Source organism: Protopterus annectens, chromosome 11.part0 (genome assembly GCF_019279795.1).
Source record: "Protopterus annectens isolate FY-2018-M chromosome 11.part0, PAN1.0, whole genome shotgun sequence".
NCBI classification, from domain to species: domain Eukaryota; kingdom Metazoa; phylum Chordata; order Ceratodontiformes; family Protopteridae; genus Protopterus; species Protopterus annectens.
This window is the reverse complement of record NC_056745.1, coordinates 881,667,042-881,691,300: the sequence shown is the minus strand read 5'-3', so window position 1 is coordinate 881,691,300 and position 24,259 is coordinate 881,667,042. Positions and strand designations below refer to the sequence as shown.

At 45.7% G+C, this 24,259-nt stretch overlaps 1 protein-coding gene across 1 annotated transcript in view; it reads right to left on the bottom strand.

Moving 5' to 3' along the window:
• The window catches only part of MON2 (MON2 homolog, regulator of endosome-to-Golgi trafficking), a gene marked incomplete in the record, with an annotated part of 2,751,369 nt that overhangs the window by 805,678 nt on the left and 1,921,432 nt on the right, over positions 1-24,259 (bottom strand). The window contains 1 exon segment of the mRNA XM_044088289.1: positions 22,737-22,847. Coding sequence (XP_043944224.1) covers positions 22,737-22,847 — 111 coding nt within the window.

Sequence of the window (24,259 nt, the reverse complement as noted above, 5' to 3'; positions counted from 1 at the left end):
TTTAATCCCTTTAGGCCCTTGAGAAATTACCTCAGGGTCAGCAGTAGAATTTTTAAAAATAAATTTGTGTGAGTCAGGGACTCTATAGTACCTGTCTGGTTTTCTGGGTGCAGGAGAGAGGGTGTCAGGAGTCAAGCTGGATTCCAGGAAAACATCCTCCACAACATCCAGGACTGGGGGGATGGCCAAGGGTCTGTGCTGTGGAAGATCTAAGAATTCCCTGAGTCTCTTTTTAGATTGAGGGTAGTCTTGACTCTCCCATTGGAAATGCTCCCTCAAGGTTTGAAGGCTTTCCCCAAAGGATAAATCCTCTGGAAGAGAGGCTGAAGGGATGGAATCCTCTGCATCAGAATCCTCATAAATAGAGAGGGGTTGCATATCTTCATATTCAGATTCATCAGAGTAATCTGACTCTTATTCAGACAAAACTTCAGGAGACAGATCTCTTTTCCTTTTGGAGGGGGTAGCTTGGCTACCCCTGATCAGCATGATAAGGTCTTGTGCCATTTTAAGCATTTGAGACTGAGGCATGGATGCAGGTGCCCGAGACTGGGTTGTCGGTTCCTTGGGTGTGGTTCATACCCTGAGCCTAAGAAACTCAGTCGTTTTCGAAAGAACAGTAGTCTCGAAAGAAGACGTAGGTTTGTGTTGAGAATTGATAGTGCGAAGGACTTCCTCGGAAGCTGGTGCCTGCTCAGTGGCTCCAGACCCATCCAAGGTAGAGACGACCACATGATCCTTAGTCGAAGAAGAGTTCTACGGCATACCGGACTCCAAAAGGGTCTTGGTAGCGGCTTGTGAATCCACAGAAGTGGGTATCAGGGGCTGCAAAAGCACCTCACTGAGGCCTGGAGAACTGACTACTAGCTTAACAGAAGCATCGTCAGTAGGTTTGGAAATGTGCGGTCTGTCTCTGTCTTTATCTTTACATTTTTTTGGAAGATCTGCAGTCTGATAGCTTACCGAAGCCATATCAGAATTACAGGACTGTAAGCGAAAATATCTAGCAACAATAAGGGCCCAATGATGGATAGTCCTGGCAATGAACAAAGCACAGAAGCGACAACGGGGGATGTCATGGTCTGGGCCTAAACAACTGACGCAGTAAGAATGAAAGTCTCGGTGTGGTATTTGCTTTCCGCAGGCGAGACAATAATTAACTTTTTCTGACATCGGTTAGTGCAAGAAAAAAGGATCCTCAATGGGGTACTTAGCTTTAGAAGATTTCAACTTAAATTTGGTAGATGAAACTCTAGCCAACCGGCACTCATGCGAACTGCTTCTGCTCCAGGCTCCACGACAAGAAAGACTGATGTAATGGTGTCGGCTGCCTTACTTTATACAAATGACAACCTTATGTCAGTCCTGAAGCGACAGTAACCAACGCAGAAATACTATGCCTCTGGTATTTGGGCCGGCCGAGGGCTACCCTGGCAGGGATAACCCAAATGTGATGACTACAACAGTGAAACACGAAGAACATCTGATAGTGACTGGCTCCCATCCAGGAGTGCAAGTACATTCTGGATCCTCTGTTCATCTTTATGTGATAGTACGCTGAAGATCTATTGAGCACATCCAGTCGTCCTTGCCCAGAAAGGGCAGAATGGACTGAACTGTGAGCATTTGAAACTTTTGTGTGTCAAACTGACTTGTTCAATACACTGAGATCCAAAATTGGTCTCCAGTCCCCTGTTTTCTTTGGCATTATAAAGAAAGTGCAGTTGTGTACACTAACCATAAATGTAGATGTTCGAGTGAATTCACTGTTGCAGTCATTACATTTGGGTAATCTGCTGGCAGGTTGCCCTGAGTCGGCCTGAATTCCAAAGTCTTGTGTCCTGCGTCGGTTGCTGTCTTCTCTTCCATGACGTCAGGTCGTCAGGGGTATAAAACATGCAGCCGACGCCATTTTCTTCAGTTTTTCTTGCCCCCGATGTCAGGTGCCCCCAAAAAAGTAGCAATATTATATACATATATATATATATATATATATATATATATACATATATATATATATATAAAAATACATGCATCAATATAAACTTTACCTTCATCTACAAGCAAATACACCACATAGGTTGTAGAAGATAGTTAAGGAACAATAAACTTCAGAATGACAGGGATGGCGGGAGGGTAACCTGGACTGCAACAGTGAATACACTCGAACATCTACATTTATGGTAAGTGTACACAACTGTACTATGTTCTTCGTGTTCCACTGTTGCAGTCATTACATTTGGGTAGAATCCCAAAGCTATGGTTGGGTGGCTGGAGCTAAACAGCATTAGATGCAGCTATAAGGCCCTGCAGCACTGCAGTGGCAAAGCCTGCCCTGGACTTAAGAGGCTTGTGGATTTAGTTTCCACTCGTGAGGATCCTTAAGGTTTCTGCTTAAATCGTCTGCCAGAGTGTTTTGTCTTCCTGGCAGGAATTGAGCTTGAAGATATATTTGCTAGGTCAAAGCTGTGTCCCACAGTGCTATAGCTAATCTGCAAAGGGGTTATGAGTGTGTGCCCCCTTGCTTGTTTATATACCACATGACTGTGGTGCTGTCCATCTTTATCAGTAGTTGTCCTGGATGAAGTAAGTCCTTGAAGACTGTTAGGGCATTTTGAACAGCTAGCATCTCTTTCTGGTTGATATGTAGATGCATTTGTTTTGGTGCCCATATGCCTAAATGCATCTTCCTGCCATGTGGGCTCCCCAGGCATAATCCGATGCATCTGTTGTTAAGGTTTGGCTGGCCGGGGGTACAGTGAAGGGCCATCCCATGTTTTGGTGACAGGCCTTTGCCCACCATAGAAACTCCTGTTGCAGGCAGGGAATGAGAGGAATCATTGTTTCCAGACTGTGTGAATGTTGACTCCATAAACCTTTTAGGTACCACTGAAGTTTCCTCATATGCAGTCTTGCATATGGAATTAGTAGGATGCAGGATGCCATGAAGCCCAGAGCCTGCAGAATTTGTCTTGCAGAAGACTGGGTTTTTGTTGCCATCAGTTTGAAGTAAGTAAGTTGCCTTTGTTTGTCTGGTGTAAGGTAAGCCATCTGGGCAGTTGTATTCAAGCTTGCATCCAGGAATGTTATCTTTTGAGAGGGTACCAGATGTGATTTCTTTTCGTTTATTGTGTACCCTAGGCGTGTTAGAAGCCTTTTCACAAACGCCAGGTGTTGAAGAAGAATGTCCTCGTTCTCTGCTTGAATGACAGAGTCATCCAAGTAAGGATATATTTGTATACTTCTTTGTCTGCAAAATGCAATTACTGGAGCCAGGCACTTTGTAAAGACCCTGGGCGCAGTATATAAGCCAAAGGGCAGTGCAGAGAATTGGTAATGCATTAAGCCAGCCTTGAATCTGAGGTATCTTCTGCACGATTGTTTTATTGGGACATGCAGGTATGCCTCTTTTAGGTCTAATGTCACCAGCCAAGCATTCTTGCCCAGCATGGGCAGAAGCTACTGCAAAGTCAGCATTTTGAATTTTGGAATGTCCAGGTATGTGTTCAAAATTGATAAATCCAGTACTGGCCACCAGGCCTTGTCCTTTCTGGGTACCAAGAACAGTCTTGAGTAAAAACCTTGTCCTTTTTCCTGTTAAGGTACTGGTTGAAAGGCCCCCATATCCATGAGGGACGTAACCTGTTTCTGTGCCTCTGCCCATTGATTTTTGGGCAGATCTGGCCAACCGTTTGCCATTGGCAGAGTGTGGAAATGGAATCTGTATCCCTGTGATACTATGTTTAGTACCCACTTGTCCTGGGTTATTAACTGCCAATTTTGAGCAAAAAGTGCTAATTTTCCCCCAAGGGTGCTGTCGAAAGATTAGTGCTTGATGTAGGCAGAGGAAAGTAATTGGGACTGTTTTCTGTAGGTCTGCGCTTTATCTCCCCCTGATTTGGAGGTAGATGTGCCCCATTGCTTTGACCGGTATGTATCTTGCGCTTGGTATCTGGAACCCTTTGAGCGTCTGGATTTGCCCCTTTGAGCTCTGTCAGACACAGAAAAGGACCAATTTTTTGTAGGCCAGTGTCTACTGAATCTTGGTGGCTGCACTTTTAAGAAGTCTTTAACAGTTTGCATAGACTTAGCTTTGTCTTCCATTTTCTTTAAAACCTCTTCTGCCTTAATACCAGAGAATCATGCTGTAAAGGTCCATCTAGCAATTTAGCTTTAACATGATCAGGCAAATTTTGTTCCTTTAACCAGGCATACCTCCTAATCACAGATCCAGCAACTGCGGCCCTGCAGGAGGCCTCTAAGGAATCAAAACCACATTGCAAAGTATGCTTTCGAAGTTGTTCAGCTGCATGCAATAATTCCTGCAATTCTTTACTTTCTGCACATTCTGAAATCAACATAATTTTCTGTTTCAGCAATCCCATAATATGTTGTTGGTACTTAAGCATATGAAATTGACAGTTTAAGGCCCTGACTGCCAAGGCTGCAGATGTATAAACCTTTTCTCCCCATCTGTCTAGTGCCCTTGAATCTCTGTCAGAGGGGGTAGGATTTTTTGCTGTTGAGGCCTTAACTCCCTTTGGACCCTGTGAAATAGTTTCAGGATCAGCAGCATTGTTTCTAAATAAAAAATTTATGAGAGTCAGAAACCCTGTAATATCTGTCAGGCTTAATGGGAGCCGGAGGTAAGGAGTCAGGGGTCAAGCTTGACTCCGAAAACACATCATCCATAATGTCTAAATTATTGGGTGGCTAAAGGTTTGTGCTGAGGGAGAAGGAAATCCCTGAGCCTCTTTTTTGATTCTGAGAAGTCTTGACTCTCCCAGTGAAAATGCTCCCTCAAAATATGCAAAGTTTCTCCAAATGAATAATCCTCTGGAGGTGATGCAGATGGAATAGACTCCTCAGCATCAGAATCCTCATAAGGAGATATAGATAATTCCTGATCAGAAGAGGAATCGGAAGAAATAGAAACCTGATCTGAAGATTCATAATCAGTGTCTTGCCTAGGCCTCTTATCTGGAGGGGGATGGGTACCCCTGATCAAGGTAATAAGGTCTTCAGCCATTTTGATCATCCGTTTTTTAGGCATAGAGGCCTGTGCACGTGGCTCATGCATCTTTTTGTTAGTTTTAGAAGTTGCCTTTGTCTTTGGTTTTGCAGCTGTAGTCGGTTTGATATATACATGTCGAGGTCTGAATACACCCTCAGAAGCCGGTGCCTGCTCAGTGGCTCCGGACCCATCCAAGGGAGATACATCCGTTGGTCCAATACCTTGAGTATCTTGCGGCATGCTGGACTCCACATGGGTGTCGGTAGAGGCCTGCGACTCGAAGGTAGCGGGTATCAGGGGCTGCGAAAGCGCCTCACTGAGTACCGGCGACTAGCTTAGGAGAAGCTTTGTCATCGGTTTTGGATCTTGACTGCCTTTCTCCGTCCTTTTCTTTGCATTTTTTATGTACTCCGATAGTCGGATTGCTATCCGACGACATTTCTGGGTAGTTAAATCTGTTTCCAAAATACTTTGATGCAAAAATATACCGATGCTTAATAGTGCGTTGGTTAAATATAGCACAAAACCAACAGCCAGACACGTTGTGATCAGGGCCTAGGCAAGGAATACAGTATAAATAGAAATCCTTATGAGATATTCGCTTCCCACAAGTAATACAATTATTAACTTTTTCTGACATCGGTAAAAAGCAAGAAAAAAGTTTCCCCAACAGGGTACTTAGCTTTAGTGAAGACTTCGGTTCTGAAATTCAAACTCGAATATTTCAGTATTCGGCCGACCGGCACTTGCGAAATACTTCTGTTTCGGGCACTGCGCAGCAAGAAAGACTAAAGAAAATGGCATCAGCTGCATGTTTTATACCCCTGACGTCATGGAAGAGAAGACAGCAACTGACGCAGGACCCAAGACTTTGGAATTCAGGCTGACTGAGGGCAACCTGCCAGCAGATTACCCAAATGACTTCAACAGTGAAACACAAAGAACATCCCTGAGTAAGTTCTGGATTCTACTTGGTCTGGTGGGACCTCTTGGATGACTCTCTTTCTTAGCAGTTTTTGAATTTCCAATGCTGCTGCTTTCCTCTGACTGGGTGGAGCATCAGGAAATTTTCTTGACAATGGAGGACGAAGGGAAAAGGGAATAATTCTCTGCACCCAACTATCTTTTGATGGACTTATCTGACCTGCCAGAGCAGAGAAAGTACAGTTGTGTACACTTACCATAAATTTAGATGTTCGAGTGTATTCACTGTTGCAGTCATTACATTTGGGTAATCTGCTGGCAGGTTGCCCTCAGTCGGCCTGAATATCAAAGTCTTGAGTCCTGCGTCAGGTGCTGTCTCTTCTTCCATGACATCAGGTCATCAAGGGTATAAAACAGGCAGCCAACGCCATTTTCTTTAGTTTTTCTTGCCCCAGATGTCAGGTGCCCCCCAAATGGGGAGCAAAGATAAATACATACATATATATATATATATATATATATATATATATAAAACTATATATACATGCAATTGTAACAACATAAACTTTACCTTCATCTAAAAGCAAATACACCACAAAGGCTGTAGAATATAGTGAAGGAAAGAGAAGCTCTAGAATAAAGGGGGATGGTGGGTGGGTAACCCGGACTGCAGCAGTGAATACACTCAAACATCTACATTTATGGTAAGTGCACACAACTGTACTATGTTCTTAGTGTTTCACTGTTGGAGCCATTACATTTGGGTAGAATCCCAAAGCTATGGATGGGAGGCTGGAACTAAACAGCATTAGGAGCGGCTATAAGGCCCTGCAGTACTGCAGTGGCAAAGCCTGCCCTGGACTTAGAGAAGAGAGGCAAATGATAATGTTTGTAAAAGTATGAACAGAGCTCCAAGTAGCAGCTTCTAGAATGTCTTTGGTTGGCACCCCTCTGAGAAAAGTTGCTGAGGTAGATGCAGCCCTAGTGGAATGTGACCTGATTCCCCTGGGCACTGATTTACCATGATGCAAATAGCAGAAACGAATGCAGTGGCTTATCCATTTTGAAATAGTCTGCTTTGAAATAGCCTTTCCCACTGATCCTGCAGCAAATGCCACCAGTAGCTGCTCAGACTTTCGTAGAGATTTGGTCCTGTTTAAGTAGAATGAGAAGTTATGTTCTTACCATAACGTTCCATGTTAGTTGCCTTCTTCTCGCCTTCTTTCTTGCTGGATAGGTTCAGAGCCGATCCTCGGCTCTGACTCAGCCTAATACTAAAGCTTGAGAGCTATTTTTACCGGCTCGAGGCTATTCTATGTCCCATAATGCTAGGCGTCATATACCCAGATCTCGTTTGATAGCTAACACTATGGACATATATGTCCCACCACAACAGAGAACAATCCACCTAATCATAGATACAAAAGGGAGAAGGATATATATATATATATATATATATATATATATATATATATATATAAATAAATATATAAAAGCCCTCTAGAAGAGCTAGCAAAAAAGAGGGAGCAAGGGAGATAGCTGGGGAAATAACTGAGGTGGCAAGAATTCTCACAAGGTACTCTAGATCTCCCAGGCTAGGGGGATGGAGGGTGGGACGCAAGAAAGAAGGCGAGAAGAAGACAACTAACACGGAACGTTATGGTAAGAACATAACTTCTCAATGTTAAGTTGTCAATCTCGCCTTCATTCTTGCTGGATGGGACAGCGTCCCTAGCACCTAAATCCTGGGTGGCTCAATGGAACAAACTCTTGAGTACCGTGGAACCAAAATCAGCCCGACTTCTGGAGGCCATATCGAGCTTGTAATGAGAAATGGAAGGTATGAGGAGAGGCCCAAGTGGCCGCTGCGCAGATGGAATCCATTGGCAATCTTGCCTGAAAGGCTATTGAAGAAGCTAAAGCTCTGGTTGAATGGGCTCTAGGCTTAGCAGGAAGTTCGGTGTTCCTCAACTGATAGACCAACAAGATAAGACAGGACAACCACCTGGACAAAGTTACCTTAGAGACTGGTTGGCCTTGCTTCCCCTCCGCATAAGAGAGGAAGAGCTGGTTTGATTTTCTCATTTGCTTAGTTCTATACAGGTAGAAGCTTAATTGATGGTGAACATCCAAACAATGTAACTTTCGTTCAGCTCTATTGGTGTAATTTGGGAAGAAGACTGGAAGATCTATGGTCTGATTCAGATTTTTTTCTGAGATTATTTTGGGTAAAAAGGACGGATTAGTCCTAAGTGACACTCTGTCTTTGTGAAAAACAAGATAAGGAGGGCGAACGCAAAGGGCTTGAAGTTCCAAGACCCTTCTTGCTGAGTTGATGGCTACTAAGAAGAGTGTTTTCCACGAGAGCAACTTCAATGAACAAGAAGCCGCCGGCTCAAAGGGAGGAAGAATTAAGGAAGACAGTACCAAATTTAAGTCCCACGGTGGGGGAGGGTCCTTAACCGGGGGCCTAAGTAAAAGGGTTCCTTTTAAAAAGGCTTTGCAAAGTTTGTGGGACATGATGCTGGTCTCTGACAAGCCAACGTGGAAATTTGCAATAGTTGCCAGTTGAACTCTGATGGTAGCTGAGGAGGAGCCCAATCGAAAGAGTTCTGCTAGAAACTCTAGAACTGTCTGGACAGGAGCCGTAAAGGGGTCCACGTGCTTCTTCCCTGCCCAGACAGAGAAACGCTTCCATTTGCTAGCATAAGTCTTTCTAGTAGTAGACTTGTGAGAAGCGAGGATGATATCTCGAACTGGTTGAGAGATAAGGGGAAGCCTGGCTAGGGTTGGAAGTGGAGTAACCATGCTGTGAGGTTGAGAGATCGAAGGGACTGATGCAGCCTGCCCGATTGATGGGTCAGAAGATCTGGCACTGGGTCCAGATGCCAGGGCTGCTCCAGTAGATGGCGTTGCAGGAACGGAAACCAAATTTGTCGAGGCCAGTAAGGGGCAATGAGGATCATCCTGGCTCTCAAGGCAGTTGCTTTCTGGATTAATTGAGTAATCAAGGGAAAGGGGGGCAATGCATACAGAAGACCCCGGGGCCAATCGTGAACTAGAGCGTCTCTGGGGGGGGTAGACCTGGGAGAGGGAAGAGGGTGAAGAAGTTTGGGCACTTGCTGTTTAGAGGTGTTGCAAAAAGGTTGCAGCAAGGCTGACCCCACCTTCTGAAAATTCTTTCAGCTATTGTCTGGTTGAGAGACCACTAGTGAGGCATGAGAATGGCTCTGCTCAGTCTGTCCGCTATGACGTTGGACTTCCCGGGAATATGCATTGCTACCAGAAACCGTTGAGAAGAGATTGCCCATTGCCAAAGTCTGAGTGCTTCTAGACATAGGGGGTAGGATCTGGTTCCGCCCTGCTTGTTGATGTACCACACTACAGACATATTGTCTGTTTGAATTGCAATAGTCCCGGTGGGTAGAGAGTCCTGAAGGGCCTGCAACGGTAAAAGTACCGCTCTCATTTCCAAGACATTTATGTGCAAGTGGTATTCAAAGGGTTGCCATGTGCCCTGGACTGTCCTGCCCCGAAAATGCCCCCCCCCACCCGATCAGGGAGGCATCCGTTGTCACAGTGGCAACAGGAGGAGGAAGGACCACAGGTCTGCCCTGGAGTACTTGAGGGGAGACTGTCCACCAAGAAAGGTGTCTTTTGCATGACTGAGTGATTAGAATGGTGTGTGACATGGGGAGCTGCTGAAAGGACCACTGGGAAAATAGCATCCACTACGGGATCCGCATATGAAAACGCGCTAGGGGGAGTAAAGTGATTGCTGCTGCCATGAGCCCAAGTGTTTTTAGTACAAATCTGGCTTGGACTCTGGTCTCCTGTAATAGGATCTGAACATGGTTGCGAATGTCTGAAACTCTCTGTGTGGGTAGTTTTGCTGAGAGCTCCACTGTGTTTAAAACGGCGCCTATGAAGGTAATAGACTGACAAGGCGACAATGCAGACTTTTCGAAATTTAGAGAGATACCTAGCGCGTTGCATGTTTGTACAGCGTAATCCCTGGATTGGAGTAGTCGATGCCTGGTGGTGGCAGTAAGGAGCCAGTCGTCTAAATATGGAAACACCTGGAATCCTTGTCGTCTCAGGTGAGCCGCAACCACTGCCATGCATTTGGTAAACACCCTGGGGGCTGTGGTGAGGCCAAAGGGCAAGGCTCTGAATTGGTAGTGACTGGCTCCCAGCCGGAAGCAGAGAAACCTTCTGGAGCGCCTGTTCATCTTGATATGGTAGTACGCATCCTGAAGGTCTATAGAGCACATACAATTGTCCTGACCCAGAAAGTGTTGAATGGACTGTAGCGTGACCATCCGGAATTTCTTTCTTTGAACAGACTTGTTCAGCCTGCTGAGATCCAAAATAGGTCTCCAGTCCCCTGTCTTTTTTGGTACCAAAAAGAACTTGGAGTAGATACTGGATCCTTGTTGGTCTGCTGGGACTGGCTGGATGGCCCTTTTTCTTAGCAGCTTTGAAATTTCTAGTGTTGCTAGATCCCTCAGACCGGGTGGAACGTCTGGAAGGGGCCCTTTTGGCTGTTGTGGGGTGTGAGAAAAGGGAATTCTGTAGCCCTCGGATATGATCGACCGTACCCATTTGTCTTGCGTGAGGGAATGCCAGGCTTCTGGGTACAGTGATATTCTTTCCCTGACTGCCTCAGAAGGTGGACAGTCGGGCAGCCCCTCAGGGGTGCTGGAAGGGTTTGTCAGAGAAAGATTCTCTGCTACCCTGATTCTGCGGACCCCCCCTGCCCCTCGGGCGGTGTCTATTATTGTTCCCTCCTCTGCCTCTGGAGGGAAGCTCACCACGTGCGTCAGGCAGTACTCCCTGAGGTTTGCGGAACCACATTTTCCCACCTTTCTGACCCTTATGGTATGGTCTAGAAGGGGTAGAAAAACGGACTCCTACGGCAGAGAGAGTCTTGCCTTCCTGCTCGCACCTGGTCAATGTATCCTTCACTTGAGGTCCAAACAAGGCAGAACCGTCAAAGGAGGTGTTAGTGAATGACGCCTTGAAAGGGTTGGCAAAGTTGCAAAGCCGCATCCAGGCGTGTCTCCTTAGAACAACGCCCGTGCCTGCAGCCCTACTCGCTTCATCAGTGGCATAGGAGATGAGCCGCATGGAGGAGTTTACAATACAGTTCAGGGTCCCTAGCTGGGAGGTGATCTTTTCCTGAGACCCCGCAGCTGATGGGTCCTGCAAGGTATCACCTAGCTCTTTGAGAAGGTCTCTCTGAAGACGGGTGAAAAGGCACAAATAATTCAGCGAACGCATGGCAAAGGTCGCTGAAGAAAACATCCGCTTGCCGTACCTATCCATAGTCCTAGATTCCGTATTAGGAGGATGGACAGGAACTGAAGGGTCAGCCAACTCCTTCTTAGTGGCCGCCGCCACCACCATGGCATCAACGGGGATGCCCTTTGTGAGAAATTGCTTGTCCGAAGGGGCTGTAATAAATTTTGTGGGCCTCCGGGGAGTTGGTTCTATAGTATCCGGAGCCGTCCACGCCTTCCGAGCCACCACCTCCATGAGTGGGTCGAAAGGCGGGGACACCCAGGAGGTGGAAGGGCAAGAACCGAACGCGTCCAGGTACACAGACTCGTCCTCGGAAGGGTTGAGGGCAGACCAGTTCCCCCTCTGTTTAAGGATTTCTAGAATGTCAGAAAATGAGACATCCTCAGAGAGGGACCTTGGGGACCCTTCCGAATCATCCAGGTCGGTGTCAGATGTCACTGACTCCGGGGAGTCCACATGCTTCCTCTTGCATGTCCTCTTCCGGGGGGCTCCCCCGCAGGATCAGGGGAGGCCTCAGAAGAGGAGAATACGCCCAATGGGGCAACCTGGAGCGTTGGTTCTCCACGCTTAGGTTCGGGAGGGTAGGCAGAGGCCGAAGCAGGCACCATGGAAGGAGGGGCCGATGGGGCCGACCGTGGCGCCGGTATAGCAGCCAGCACGCTCATGACCTCAAAGGCGCCCCTATCAGGCAGAGAGGAAGGACCCAGCTCCGAAGAGATGAGAGCTCCTCCCGGCACAGAGAGGGACGGCTCCGAGGCCGATGTCTGGGCCGTGCTCACCTGCGCCGACGCTCCGAGAGGGAGAACGGGGTCGGACAAGGGTCCAATGCCACTCGCCCCCTCGGAACCGACAAGGGAGTCTCGGCACCCGGATCCCTCCACGGACGGAGCCAATGAAGGGATCGGAGCCGACGAAGGAACCAATAAGGGTGGAACCGGTTCTGACGCCCCCACGGTACCAACCCCGACGGCTTCCGGCTCCGAGCTGGAAGGAATAGTCAGAGGAGGAACTGGAGCAGGCGTTGGGGAAGCCACTGTCTGTTGAGATGGGCTATGCAATAACTGGGTGAGCGCCCGCGACTTCAAAAGCCTACTGACTACCCTCTCGAGGTCGTGGTCCAAAAGCCTGGAAGATCTAGAGGAGTGAGACCTATGGCTCCACTCCGACAGCAAAGGGGACTTCGGAGCCGACCTGACCGACTCCAATGAGGGAGATCGGGAGCACTTTCAGCTTGGAGACGGCTCTGACGCCAAGGTCGGAGCCGACTGAGGCCTCGATGTATCGGTTCCGGCCGGAACTGACAAGGCAGAAGAAGGTCCGCTCGGCACCGGCTCCGGACATGGAGCCGACGGTTTGGCGGGCTTGGAAGGTTTTCCTGACAGAGGCTTGGTAGGAGAACCTTCTGGCTTCAATAAGCCCCTTAAGATGAGCTTATTTCTGCGCTCCTGCAGGACTCTTAGGCTAAAAGCATGACAGATAGAACAAGAGTCCTGCAGGTGCAGAGGACCCAAACAATACACACAAGTGTGACCGTCTGTCAGAGACATCTTCTGACAGCACGAGTCACACTTCTTAAATCCTGATATCTTGGTATCCTTAGACATGATACCACAGGAATGGGACAACAAAGTCTTAATAAGTATACACACACAACACTTGCCAGACACTCTTACAGTTACTACAATAAAACAAAATTCTACACGCACACCTAGTTAAAGTAACCTGTATAAATCTACTTTACAAACTACTGTAAAAGGGGGGAGATAAAGGCCTAACCACCTTAAGGGTGGAAAAGAGTAGGAAAACTACTAATAAAGGGTGAGAAGACTAGTCGGGTGACTACTAACACTACTAGAAAAAAATCTAGGAAAAAATATCAATCGAAAACTAACTATAATTATAAAAAATTCTAAATACGACCTGGAGCCGGTGAAAATGCAACCTCGTAGCTGAAGCGGCAAACGAGATCTGGGTATATGACGCCTAGCATTATGAGACATAGCATAGCCTCGAGTCGGTAAAAATAGCTCTCGAGCTTTAGTATTAGGCCGAATCGGAGCCGATCCAGCAAGAATGAAGGCGAGATTGACAACTTAACATTCTTAGTTGTCTGTGTACGTCCAAGGAATGCAGAATCTGCTCTCTTTTGTTCTGCGGATTTGGGTAAAAAGTTGGCAGGTGAATAGTTTGGTTAAGAGCCACACTGGATACCACCTTAGGCATAAAGAAAGGATTGGTCCTGAGGGACACCCTGTCTGGGTAAAATATAATAAAAAGTTCCACAGCCATGAGGGCCTGCAGTTCTGAAACCCTTCTTGCTGAAGTGATTGCCAGAAGGAAAGCTGTTTTCCAAGATAAAAACTTTATATCTGCAGTAGCTGCTGGTTCAAATGGAGGCAGGGTGAGCTTTTCCAACACAAAATTGAGGTCCCATGCAGGAATTGGTGATCTTCTGGGAGGCCTTAAGTTTTTGGCCAATCTAAGATACAGTTTTAGCAGAGGATGAGAAAAGATGGGAGGCTCTGTGTTGTAATGAGCCGAGATGGCAGAGGCATGGATTTTTATTGATGAAAAAGATAGGCCCTTGTCAAGCATCTCAGTCAAGTAATGTAAAATCTGAGGAATAGTTGGCTTTGCTGTGTCAGTTCCTTGTGCTTGGTTCCAAGCAGAGAATCTCTTCCATTTATCAGCATAAGATTTTCTAGTACTAGGCCTTCTGGCTTCCAAAATGACATCCAACACAGATTTACTGAGAGTTGTTGTTTGAATAATTACATGATTCGCCATGCTGCCAAGTTCAGAGTTAGGAGCTGATTGCGCAGGATTGGAATGTTCTGCTGAGACAGTAGATGAGGTATTTGAGGCAAGTACCAAGGAGGGAGTTGAGACATATTCCTTAGAATTGGGTACCAGTGCTGGCGAGGCCAGTCCGGGGCAATTAGGATCATTTTTGGCTTTTCCTGTCTGACCTTTAGTAGGACCTTGAGAAGAAGAGGCAGAGGAGGAAAGGAGTAGACTGTTAGGTTTTTTCAACTGAAGGATAGGGCATCCACTTTCCATGCTTGTCTGTGATAAGTCCTTGTGCAGAATTTGTCCAGTTGATAATTCTGGGGAGAGGCAAATAGATCTATGTCCGGGATCCCCCATTTCTCTGTTATCATGTTGAAGACTTGTGGATCCAGTTTCCACTCGTGAGGGTCCATAAGATTTCTGCTTAGGTCATCTGCTAGAGTATTTTGTTTTCCTGGCGGGAATTGAGCTTGAAGATGTACTTGGTAAGTCAAGGCTGTGTCCCGCAATGCCATGGCTAGTCTGCAAAGGGGGTAAGAATGTGTGCCCCCCTGCTTGTTTATGTACCACATAACCGTGGTGTTGTCCGTCTTTTTCAGTAGTTGTCCTGGATGAAGTAAGTCCTTGACGGCTGTCAGGGCATTCTGAACAGCTAACATCTCTTTCTGGTTGATATGCAGATGCATTTGTTTTGGGCTCCATATGCCCTGAATGCATCTCCCCACAAGGTGGGCCCCCAACCATAGTCTGATGTGTTTGTAGTTAGGGTTTGGTTGGCAGGGGGTAGAGTGAAAGACCATCCCATGTTCTGGTGACATGTCTCTGCCCACCACAGAAACTCCTGTTGTAATCAGGGAATGAGGGGAATCATTGTTTCCAGACTGTGATAATGTTGACTCCATAAACTTTTTAAGAACTACTGTAGTTTCCTCATATGCAGTCTTGCATATGGAATTAGTAGAATGCAGGATGCCATGAACCCCAAAGCCTGCAGAATTTGTCTTGCAGATAACTGGGCTTTTGTTGCCATCTGTTTGAAGTAAATAGTCAGTTGCCTTTGTTTGTCTGGCGTAAGGTAAGTCATCTGGGCAGTTGTATTCAAGCTTGCACCCAGGAATGTAATCTCTTGAGAGGATACCAGTTGTGATTTCTTTTCGTTTATTGTGTACCCTAGGCATGTTAGAAGCCTTTTTACAAATGCTAGATGTTGAAGAAGAATGTCCTTGTTTTCTGCTCGAATGAGACAGTCGGCCAAGTATGGATAGATTTGTATGCTTCTTTGTCTGCAAAATGCAATTACTGGTGCCAGGCACTTTGTAAAGACCCTGGGCGCAGTATATAAGCCAAAGGGCAGTGCAGAGAATTGGTAATGCATGAAGCCAGCCTTGAAGTGGAGGTATCTTCTGCACGATTCCCTTATTGGGATATGCAGGTATGCCTCTAAGTCTAGAGTCACTAGGCAAGTGTTCTTGCCCAGCATGGGCAGAAGCTGTTGCAAAGTCAGCATTTTGAATTTTGGGATGTCCAAGAATGTGTTCAAAATCGATAAATCCAGTACTGGGTGCCAGGCATTGTCTTTTCTGGGTACCAAATACAGTCTTGAGTAAAACCCTTGTCCCTTTTTCTAGTTCTGGTACTGGCTGAATAGCCCCCATATCCATGAGGGATGTAACTTGTTTCTGTGCCTCTGCCCATTGATTTTGTGGCAGATCTGACCAATCATTTGGAATTGGCAAGGTATGGAAATGAAATCTGTATCCCTGGGATACTATGTTTAATACCCACTTGTCCTGGGTTATTAACTGCCAATTTTGAGCATGAAGTGCTAGTTTTCCCCCTAAGGGGGCTGCCAAAAGATAAGTGCTTGGTGATGGCAGAGGGAAGTCACTGAGACTGCTTACTGTAGGGTTGTGCTTTGTTTCCTCCAGATTTGGAGGTAGAGACACCCCATTGCTTTGACCTGTAGGAACCCTGTGATTGGTATATAGAGCCTTTTGAGCACCTGGATTTGCCCCGTGAGGCTCTGTCAGACACAGGAAAGGACCAATTTTTTGTAGGCCAGTGTCTACTGAATCTTGGTGGCTGCACTTCTAAGAAGTATTTTACAGTTTGCATAGACTTAGCTTTGTCTTCCATTTTCTTTAAAACCTCTTCTGCCCTATTACCAAACAGAGTATTATGCTGTAAAGGTGCATCCAACAATTTAGCTTTAACATGGTCAGACAGATTTTGCTCTTTGAGCCAAGCGTGCCTTCTAATCACTTTTCCAGTAACTGCGGCCCCGCAGGAGGCCTCCAAGGAATGAAAACCACACTGCAAAGTATGCTTTCTAACCTGTTCTGCTGCATGCAATAATTCCTGTAATTCCTTATTTTCCATACATTCAGAAATCAACATCATTTTCTGTTTCAATAATCCCATAACATGCTGTTGATATTTAAGCATATGAAACTGGTAGTTTAAGGCCCTAATTGCCAAGGTTGTGGATGTATAAACCTTCTTTCCCCATCTATCCAGCACCCTGGAATCTCTATCAGAGGGGGAGGATTCTTAGCTGTTGAGGCCTTTACACCTTTGGGACCTGTGAGATAGTTTCAGGGTCAGCAGCAGGATTTTTTAATAAAAATTTGGGGGAGTCAGGAACCCTGTAATATCTGTCTGGCTTGCTAGGAGCCGGAGGTAGGGAATCTGGAGCCATGCTTGATTCCGTAAACACATCATCAACAATGTCTAATACAGGAGGTATGGCCAAAGGCCTATGCTGAGGGAGAAGAAGGAAATCCCTGAGCCTCTTTTTTGATTCTGAGAAAACTTGACTCTCTCAATGAAAATGTTCCCTCAAAGTATGCAAGGTTTCACCAAAAGAATAACCTTCAGGAGGAGATGCAGATGGCATGGATTCCTCTGCATCTGAATCCTCATAGGGTGGTATAGAAAATTCCTGATCAGAAGATGAATCAGAAGAAATAGAAACCTGATCTGAAGATTCATAATCAGTGTCTTGCCTAGGCCTCTTATCGGGGGGGGTGCGAACCCCTGATCAAGGTAATTGCGAACCCCTGATCAAGGTAATTAAGTCTTCAGCCATTTTGATCATATGTTTCTTGGCCATAGAGGCCTGCGCACGTGGCTCATGCATCATTTTTTTAGCCTTAGAAGTTGCTTTTGTCTTTGTTTTTGAAGCTAGCATCAGTTTTATATAGAAATGCTGAGGCCTGAAAACACCCTCAGAAGCTGGTGCCTGCTCAGCGGCTCTGGACCCATCCGAGGGAGAGACATCTGCGGGTACAATAGTTTGAGAATCTCGCGGCATGCCGGACTCCACATGGGTCTCGGTAGAGGCCTGTGACTCGAAAGTAGCGGGTATCAAGGGCTGCGAAAGTGCCTCACCGAGTAACGGCGACTGACTTAGGAGAAGCTTTGTTGTCGGTTTTGGACCTCGACGGTCTGTCTCTGTCCTTTTCTTTGTGTTTTTTGTGAACTCCGGTAGTCAGATTGCTATCCGACAACATTTCAGGGTAGTTAAATCTCTTTCCAAAATATTTTGAAGCAAAGATATACCGACACTTAATAGTGCGTTGGTTAAATCTAGCACAAAACTGACAGCTAGGCACGTTATGATCTGGGCTTAGGCAAGGAATACAGTACAAATGGAAATCCTTATGAGGTATTTGCTTCCCACAAGTAATGCAATTATTAACTTTTACTGACATCGGTATGGAGCAAGTAAAAAAGTTTCCCGAACAGGGTACTTAGCTTCAATTGAAGACTTCGGTTCTGAAACTCGAATGCAAAAATTTCAGGAGTCAGATGACCGGCATTTGCGAACTGCTTCTGCTTCGGGCACCACGCAGCAAGAAAGACTAAAGAAAATGGCATTGGCTGCCTGTTTTATACCCCTGACAACCTGACGTCATGGAAGAAGAGACAGCAACCGAAGCAGGACCCAAGACTTTGATATTCAGGCCGACTGAGGGCAACTTGCCAGCAGATTACCCACATGTAATGACTGCAACAGTGAAACATGAAGAACATCACTCTCTTCACAACCTCAAAGGCAGATCGCACCGGACAGAAGAAAGACAACATAACCGAGAAAGCAAGTTTCTGGTTCGTCACCTCCCTCTGCCCAAGAGCAATCCACCGGAGGCAGAAGTTAGAGCCAAGCTCTCCTGTGCCGAAGCTCTGAGAGGAAGAGTGGCTCTGAAAACCTCGGAGTCGACTCTAACCTCATGAATCTGACAAGGATGCTTCAGCTCCGAGAGTCATCTGGCTCAGAGGATGTTGGCACTAGTGCACTCTGAGCAGTATTCGGATCGGAAGAAGGTACTTTCATCAGATCCGAACAAGACAGACCCAGAACACACAGATCAGAAGACTCAAACAACAGGTTGTATTAGATCTGCCTGTGGAATACCCCACCTGTGAATAAGATCCAAAAACACTTCCCTGTGAAGCATCCATTTGTGACAGGGTGTTAAGGTTCTGCTGAGAATGTCTGCCATCACGTTCTCTGCTGAGGGAATGTATACAGCTTGCAGGTGTATGTGAAGGTTCACTGCTAGGGACCAAATCTGAATTGACAGAGTGGATAAGACCTTGCCCCTTCCTGCTTGTTTACATACCACAGAACAGTCATATTGTCTGTGATGACCTTCAAGGTGCCTGGCAGCAGAATCTTTTGGAAGGCCTGCAGTGCCAAGAGTAGGGCCCTCATTTCCTTTACGTTTGGGTGGACCACTCTCCCTGAACTTTGTTCTGACTGTTGTTGCTGTGCAGGATGGCTCCCCAACCCAGACCTAATGCATCTGTGTAGAGGTGTTGTTTGGAAGGACAGATCTGCAGGGGTACCCCTTGATTGAGGGCAATGTTTGAGATCCACCATGACAGTTCCTTTTACAAGCATGGGAGAGGAGGGAGTGTAATATCCACAGGATGCGTGTCTTGGCACCACAAATTCCTCAAGACCCACTGGATTTTCCTCATATGCAGCCTGGCCAAGGGAAGCATGGGAATCAAGGAGGCCATGTGGCCCAGGACCCAAACAAATTCCCTGACTGAGATGGCTGGGAGAGGAAAGAGAGATAGGAAGCAGTGAGTGAGGGTTTCCACCATCTGGCACAGGATAAAGGCTGACATAATGTCCATCCTTATCTTGCACCCCAAAACGACAAGGTCTTGACTTGGTGTCATTTGGGATTTTTGTAGATTCACTGTGAACCCCAGGTCCTCCAAGATCCTGCACACCATGTTGAAGTGATGGGACAGGAAGTGATAGTCCTGGTGCAGGATTAGGAGGTCGTCTAGGTAGGGGTAAATCTGTATGCTCTGCATTCTGTAATGGGCAATAACATGGGCTAAACACTTTGTGAATACTCTTGGCCCTGTAGAGAGTCCAAACGGCAATGCAGAGAAGTGAAAATGTGAAGAACCCACTGAGAAATGCAGGAATTTCCTGTAACTGGGGTGAATGGGGATGTGAAGGTAAGCATCCTTCAGATCCAGGGATCCCATAAAGGCTTGGTGAGGGATACGAGGTAAGAGATGCTGTAAGGTGCACCTTGAAGGTAGGCACCCTGAGATATTGAATGAATAGGGACAAGTCGAGAATTGGTCTCCAAGGAACATCCTTTCTTGGGACGAGAAACGTTTTGGAATAAAAGCCCTTGGCAGTCTGATCCTGAGAGACATGTTCTATTGTGAACTAAGACAGGAGCTGATCCAGAATTGCAGGAAAAAGGTGGAACTGATTTGATGGAGGTTGAGGAGTCCCCTGGAAGGGGGGAACCACCTACCAAGTCATGAAGTAACCATTTTGTATGCTAGAAAGGACCCTATTCTCTGAAGTGATTTTCTCCCAGGAGGGTAAGGAAAGGGTTAGATGGAGGGACGGGGGGGGGGAGTGGATCTGGGTAAGGAATTTGAGTCGCGGTGGAGGAGCTCTGTCTGGGTCAGACTGCCTCCGAATGAAAGTAGGAGTTGAAGTGGTGGAGGGTCTATGACTGGTTTGCTTCCTAGGGTGTCTCCATTCCTTAGACTGGGCTGCAGAGGAGTGGGAGGACTGCCTCCTTACAAAACTGTCCTTTTGTGGGTAGTTCCTGTGGTATCTAGGAATGGGTGAGATGAGCAAATCTTTCATATTTTGCAGATCTTTGCCCTTTTCTTGGAGGGATTTAAGGAGCTCAGCTGAAGTGGTGCCAAAAAGTGCTTTATTATCCAGAGGTGCCTCAAGTAATTTGGCCTGTACCATCCAAGGGTAGAGGCTGGAGTCTCAGCCAGGAACACCTTCTAAGGACAGAGCTAGATGCTGCAGACTTAGATGATGCGTCTACAGTATCATAGCTGAACTTGAGATTGAATGCTTGGTCACACAGTAGAGAGCAGGGCAGTTAGCTGAGACTTGGTAGGAGAATTTGCTACATCAGACTTTGGGGCAGTAGCCTTAGATAATGAATCTAGGACAAATTTAGCCATGTGGGTTTGAAAATTAATAGCTCTAATGGCCAGGGTGGAAGAAGTGTATATTTTCTTCCACAGCCTGTCCATGAACTTGCTATCTTTACCTGTTGGAAACAAAGAAGTAGAGGGTAATTGCCTGTAGGATTTGTCTGCTGACAGCAATAACTGCATGGTCTGCAGGAGGATGCTTGAACAGGAATTGTGCCTGTTGAAGAACCTTGCAAAATCTATCAGGTCGTTTAGAAGCTAGAGGCTGAGAGTCTGGGTTCTGAGAAGCAGCCTAAAAGGCATCATGGAAAGCTGGAAGTAAAGGGGGAACTGCAGACGGACAATGAAGTTCCATCTGCAGAAGTTCAAAATACCTCTTTTTTTGTCTCAGACACATCAGAAACCTCCCATTTAAAATGCTGTCTCATTAATGTAATGGTATTCACAAAAGAAAATTCTTCCCCAGGAGAGTCAGGACTAAGACAGTCTTCTTCTTCAGGGGTAGCAAAGTCCTTGGGGGACTCAATTTGGGAACAATAAGTCATGGATTCATCTGAGGAAGAGGTTTCTTCCTCCCAGTCTTCCAGGGGCTGCACAGGGGGGGTTGAACTAGCTGGTGCACCTGAGACTGAAGGGCCTGGAAGGCTCTGAACAAGTTCTGTGAAAAGGCTTCCCATCCTGGTGCAGATTCTGTAGTTCTGTGCTTTTCTTTTTATTTCTTTTTAAAGGAACTAGAAGTAGTCAGTTTGACAGCCGATATCAAGGTGGATGGTAAGGCAACAGTAAACCCCTCCGATGCCACAAGCCTCCTCATAATTCCCCCTCACCCTCAGGGCCTGATGGTTGAACAACCTCAGCAGATGTACTCTGGATTTCCGCTGAACCGGCTTCCACCACATTTCCCAGTTCCAGCAGTAAAACCGATGTCCAATGAGACCCTGGGCTATCATCCACCTTGACAGTATCACCAGACTCCTGAGGTGCAGCATGGGCATCGGGTCTAACTGTTTTGGCCTTCTTCCGAGGAAGCTCCTCAGAGGTACCTACCCCACCCTCCATACCCGATGGAAAACGGAGTCTGTGATTCGCTAAATATAAATTTAAAGCAGTTAGACGGCTTCTCAAAGTTTTGAGAACAAAGGACTGGCAGATGTCACAAGACTTGTAGTCGTGGCCTGCCCCTAAGCAAAACAAATACTTGTGCATGTCCTCGTGTGGAATCTGTCTTCTACAAGCATACTTTCCCTTCCAAGCCGACATGTACATCTGGTATACAAGAAAAAAGGTATAATCAAAAATACCAAAAGGGTACTTAGCTGGAATGTGGACAGCTAAAGAACAACCAGATTCCATGTGCTGGCGATCGGGCGTCTATAAATCACTGTGGCAGAAAAGTTCTGGGTTGGGTACATGCAGATGTCACATATATATCCGACATAGGTTTATGGCTTTGACATGCAATGTTGCACGTACCCCTTATCCAAAGACTTTGGTATACTGGACAGATGTCCGGTGCTGCAAGCAGCAACCTCCCTACTGTTATGAATACTGCAACATCAAATACTTACCTGTAACCTAAGATATTATGTTGGGATTACATGGAAATTTGACTATAAACAATAACATGATGGTGATTCTTGACTATAAAAACAAAGAGGTATAGTTCTTTCAACTACAGGGCTGCAAAATGGAATAAGTTATGATTAAAAATATGACAAGCAGAACATCTATCAGTATTTAAAAAGAGTACAGATGATTGGCCTTAGGAAATGGTCACTTGGACTGTTGCATCATGTAAAATGGCTTGCTATAGTCTCTTATGAGGGCTCTTAACCAATCCAAACATTGAAACATGGAATCAAATGTGTAGACTGAGAAGTTGGACAGGGAGGGGTTAGATGGTTAGGGGTGAGGAGATGCACCTTAAGCCATTGTTCTGTCTTTACAAATCATTAATTAGTACTAAAATGCTACTAAATTGTAGGTGTTAAGGCAGTACAGCATACCTCACAGTGCTAATACTTATTGTTTTTACAGTATAATTATCTTTAATCCTGACTTAACAGTAGTATTTTTGGAAAGCTTTAAATAAAAGTACAATGCATATTCATTAAGCTCTACAAATGCCAATATTTACAAGAGTCAGGTTAAAAATGTTTTACTGGGGCATCATTTTATTGTTTCTTATGCTTCAAAAGATGCAGTGTAAAGTTTAGTCAAGAAAGGTTCAGCAAGAAGAAGAACATGGATTAGTTACCTGATTCTGTGAAAGTGGTTGTTCATATTTAAAAGCCAACCCAGCTTTTATCAAAGAAGTCATGGCTTCTGCGCCCCACTCTCTCATCCGGGAATTTGGATGCTGACAGACCTGAAAAGACGATGATCATTTTAACTAGTAGGTTCAAAATAAACCATATATGTGTATCATGCAATGATGATGAAGCAAATAAAGCTGCCAGCTCTATCAATAATTTTAATGCTCTCACACATTTTCTCAAAGACAGTTCCTTACTCTTCTTAGAGCAATACCTTCTACTTGACACATGCCAGAAAAACTCAAAATACAAAAAATCTAGACTTTACACAAAGGCTGCTATTGCTACAAGCCATATGCCATACCCCTGAGCTTCTCTCAAACTTAAGCAGGATGATAGGAGTATAAAGGGATGGAGCCCTGACCACAATAACAGAGACTGGGTTTTGACTTGTGATCCAGTCACTGAGAAAACTGCCTAGGGAGATGGGTTGTTAGGGTCAGAGGGTCAGAATCCCCCAGGGAAGAAGCTGGAGCAACTGTAGAAGGAAAAGGCCCTGGTACAGACTGAAGATATAACAGTCTGAAGAGTGCATGTATACACAACACTGACCCCGATGGTCCGTTACATTGGTATGCATGGGAGAATGCATTACAAAGGCCTGCCAATGAAGTACTGCACGGGTGGGGGGGGGGGGGTTAGGGCTTATGTACAGCATGGAAATAAGAGTACAAACCCTTCTCCCATGAAATTCAAAAGCACATGTTGGTCTTTTGTGTTCTATCATGTAACAGTAATAGCATCATAATCACCAAATGGAAACTGGTAATGGGTTAATGGATAAGGATGGTAAGAGAAGGAGAGAAATAAAGAGGGGGATTGAGAGGTAAAAGGGAGAAAGGAAGGCAGAAAAAAAAAATATTAAGAAAGTTCCACAGATGAACTGCGATAAAGGATGTCTACTCACAAGACACTCATACAAACTATAGCATTACAACTGTTGGGGATGCAGTGATTTTTGCAGATATGGGCCTGGACACTGGAAGAATGCATAAAGTAAAAAACAATGGATGAAACACTCAACACTTGTCTAGCTCCTTATTTATGCCAAGAGATTAAGAATCTCCCAGCTCCTCATCTATGGCAAGAGGTTAAGAATCTAATGGCTTCAATATATAGCTGTTGCCCAGAATCTTCTCTTCTCTTTGTTCCTAATGGTTCTCTAACCTAGGGCATATCTGGAAAAAGTATAGTTGTGTACCTACCATAAATGTAGATGTTTGAGTGTATTCACTGTTGCAGTCATTACACTTGGGTTATCCTGCTGGCAGGCTACCCTCAGTCAGCCTGAATTCCAAAGTCCTGGTCTGGCGTCGGTTGCTGTCGGCTCTTCCCTGACGTCAGTGCGCCAGGAGTATATAAGATGCAGCCGACACCATTTTCTTCAGTGTTTCTTGCCCCAGATGTCAGGTGCCCCCAAGAAGGTAGGCAATACATGTTGCTAATAAAAACATATAGTAAAATA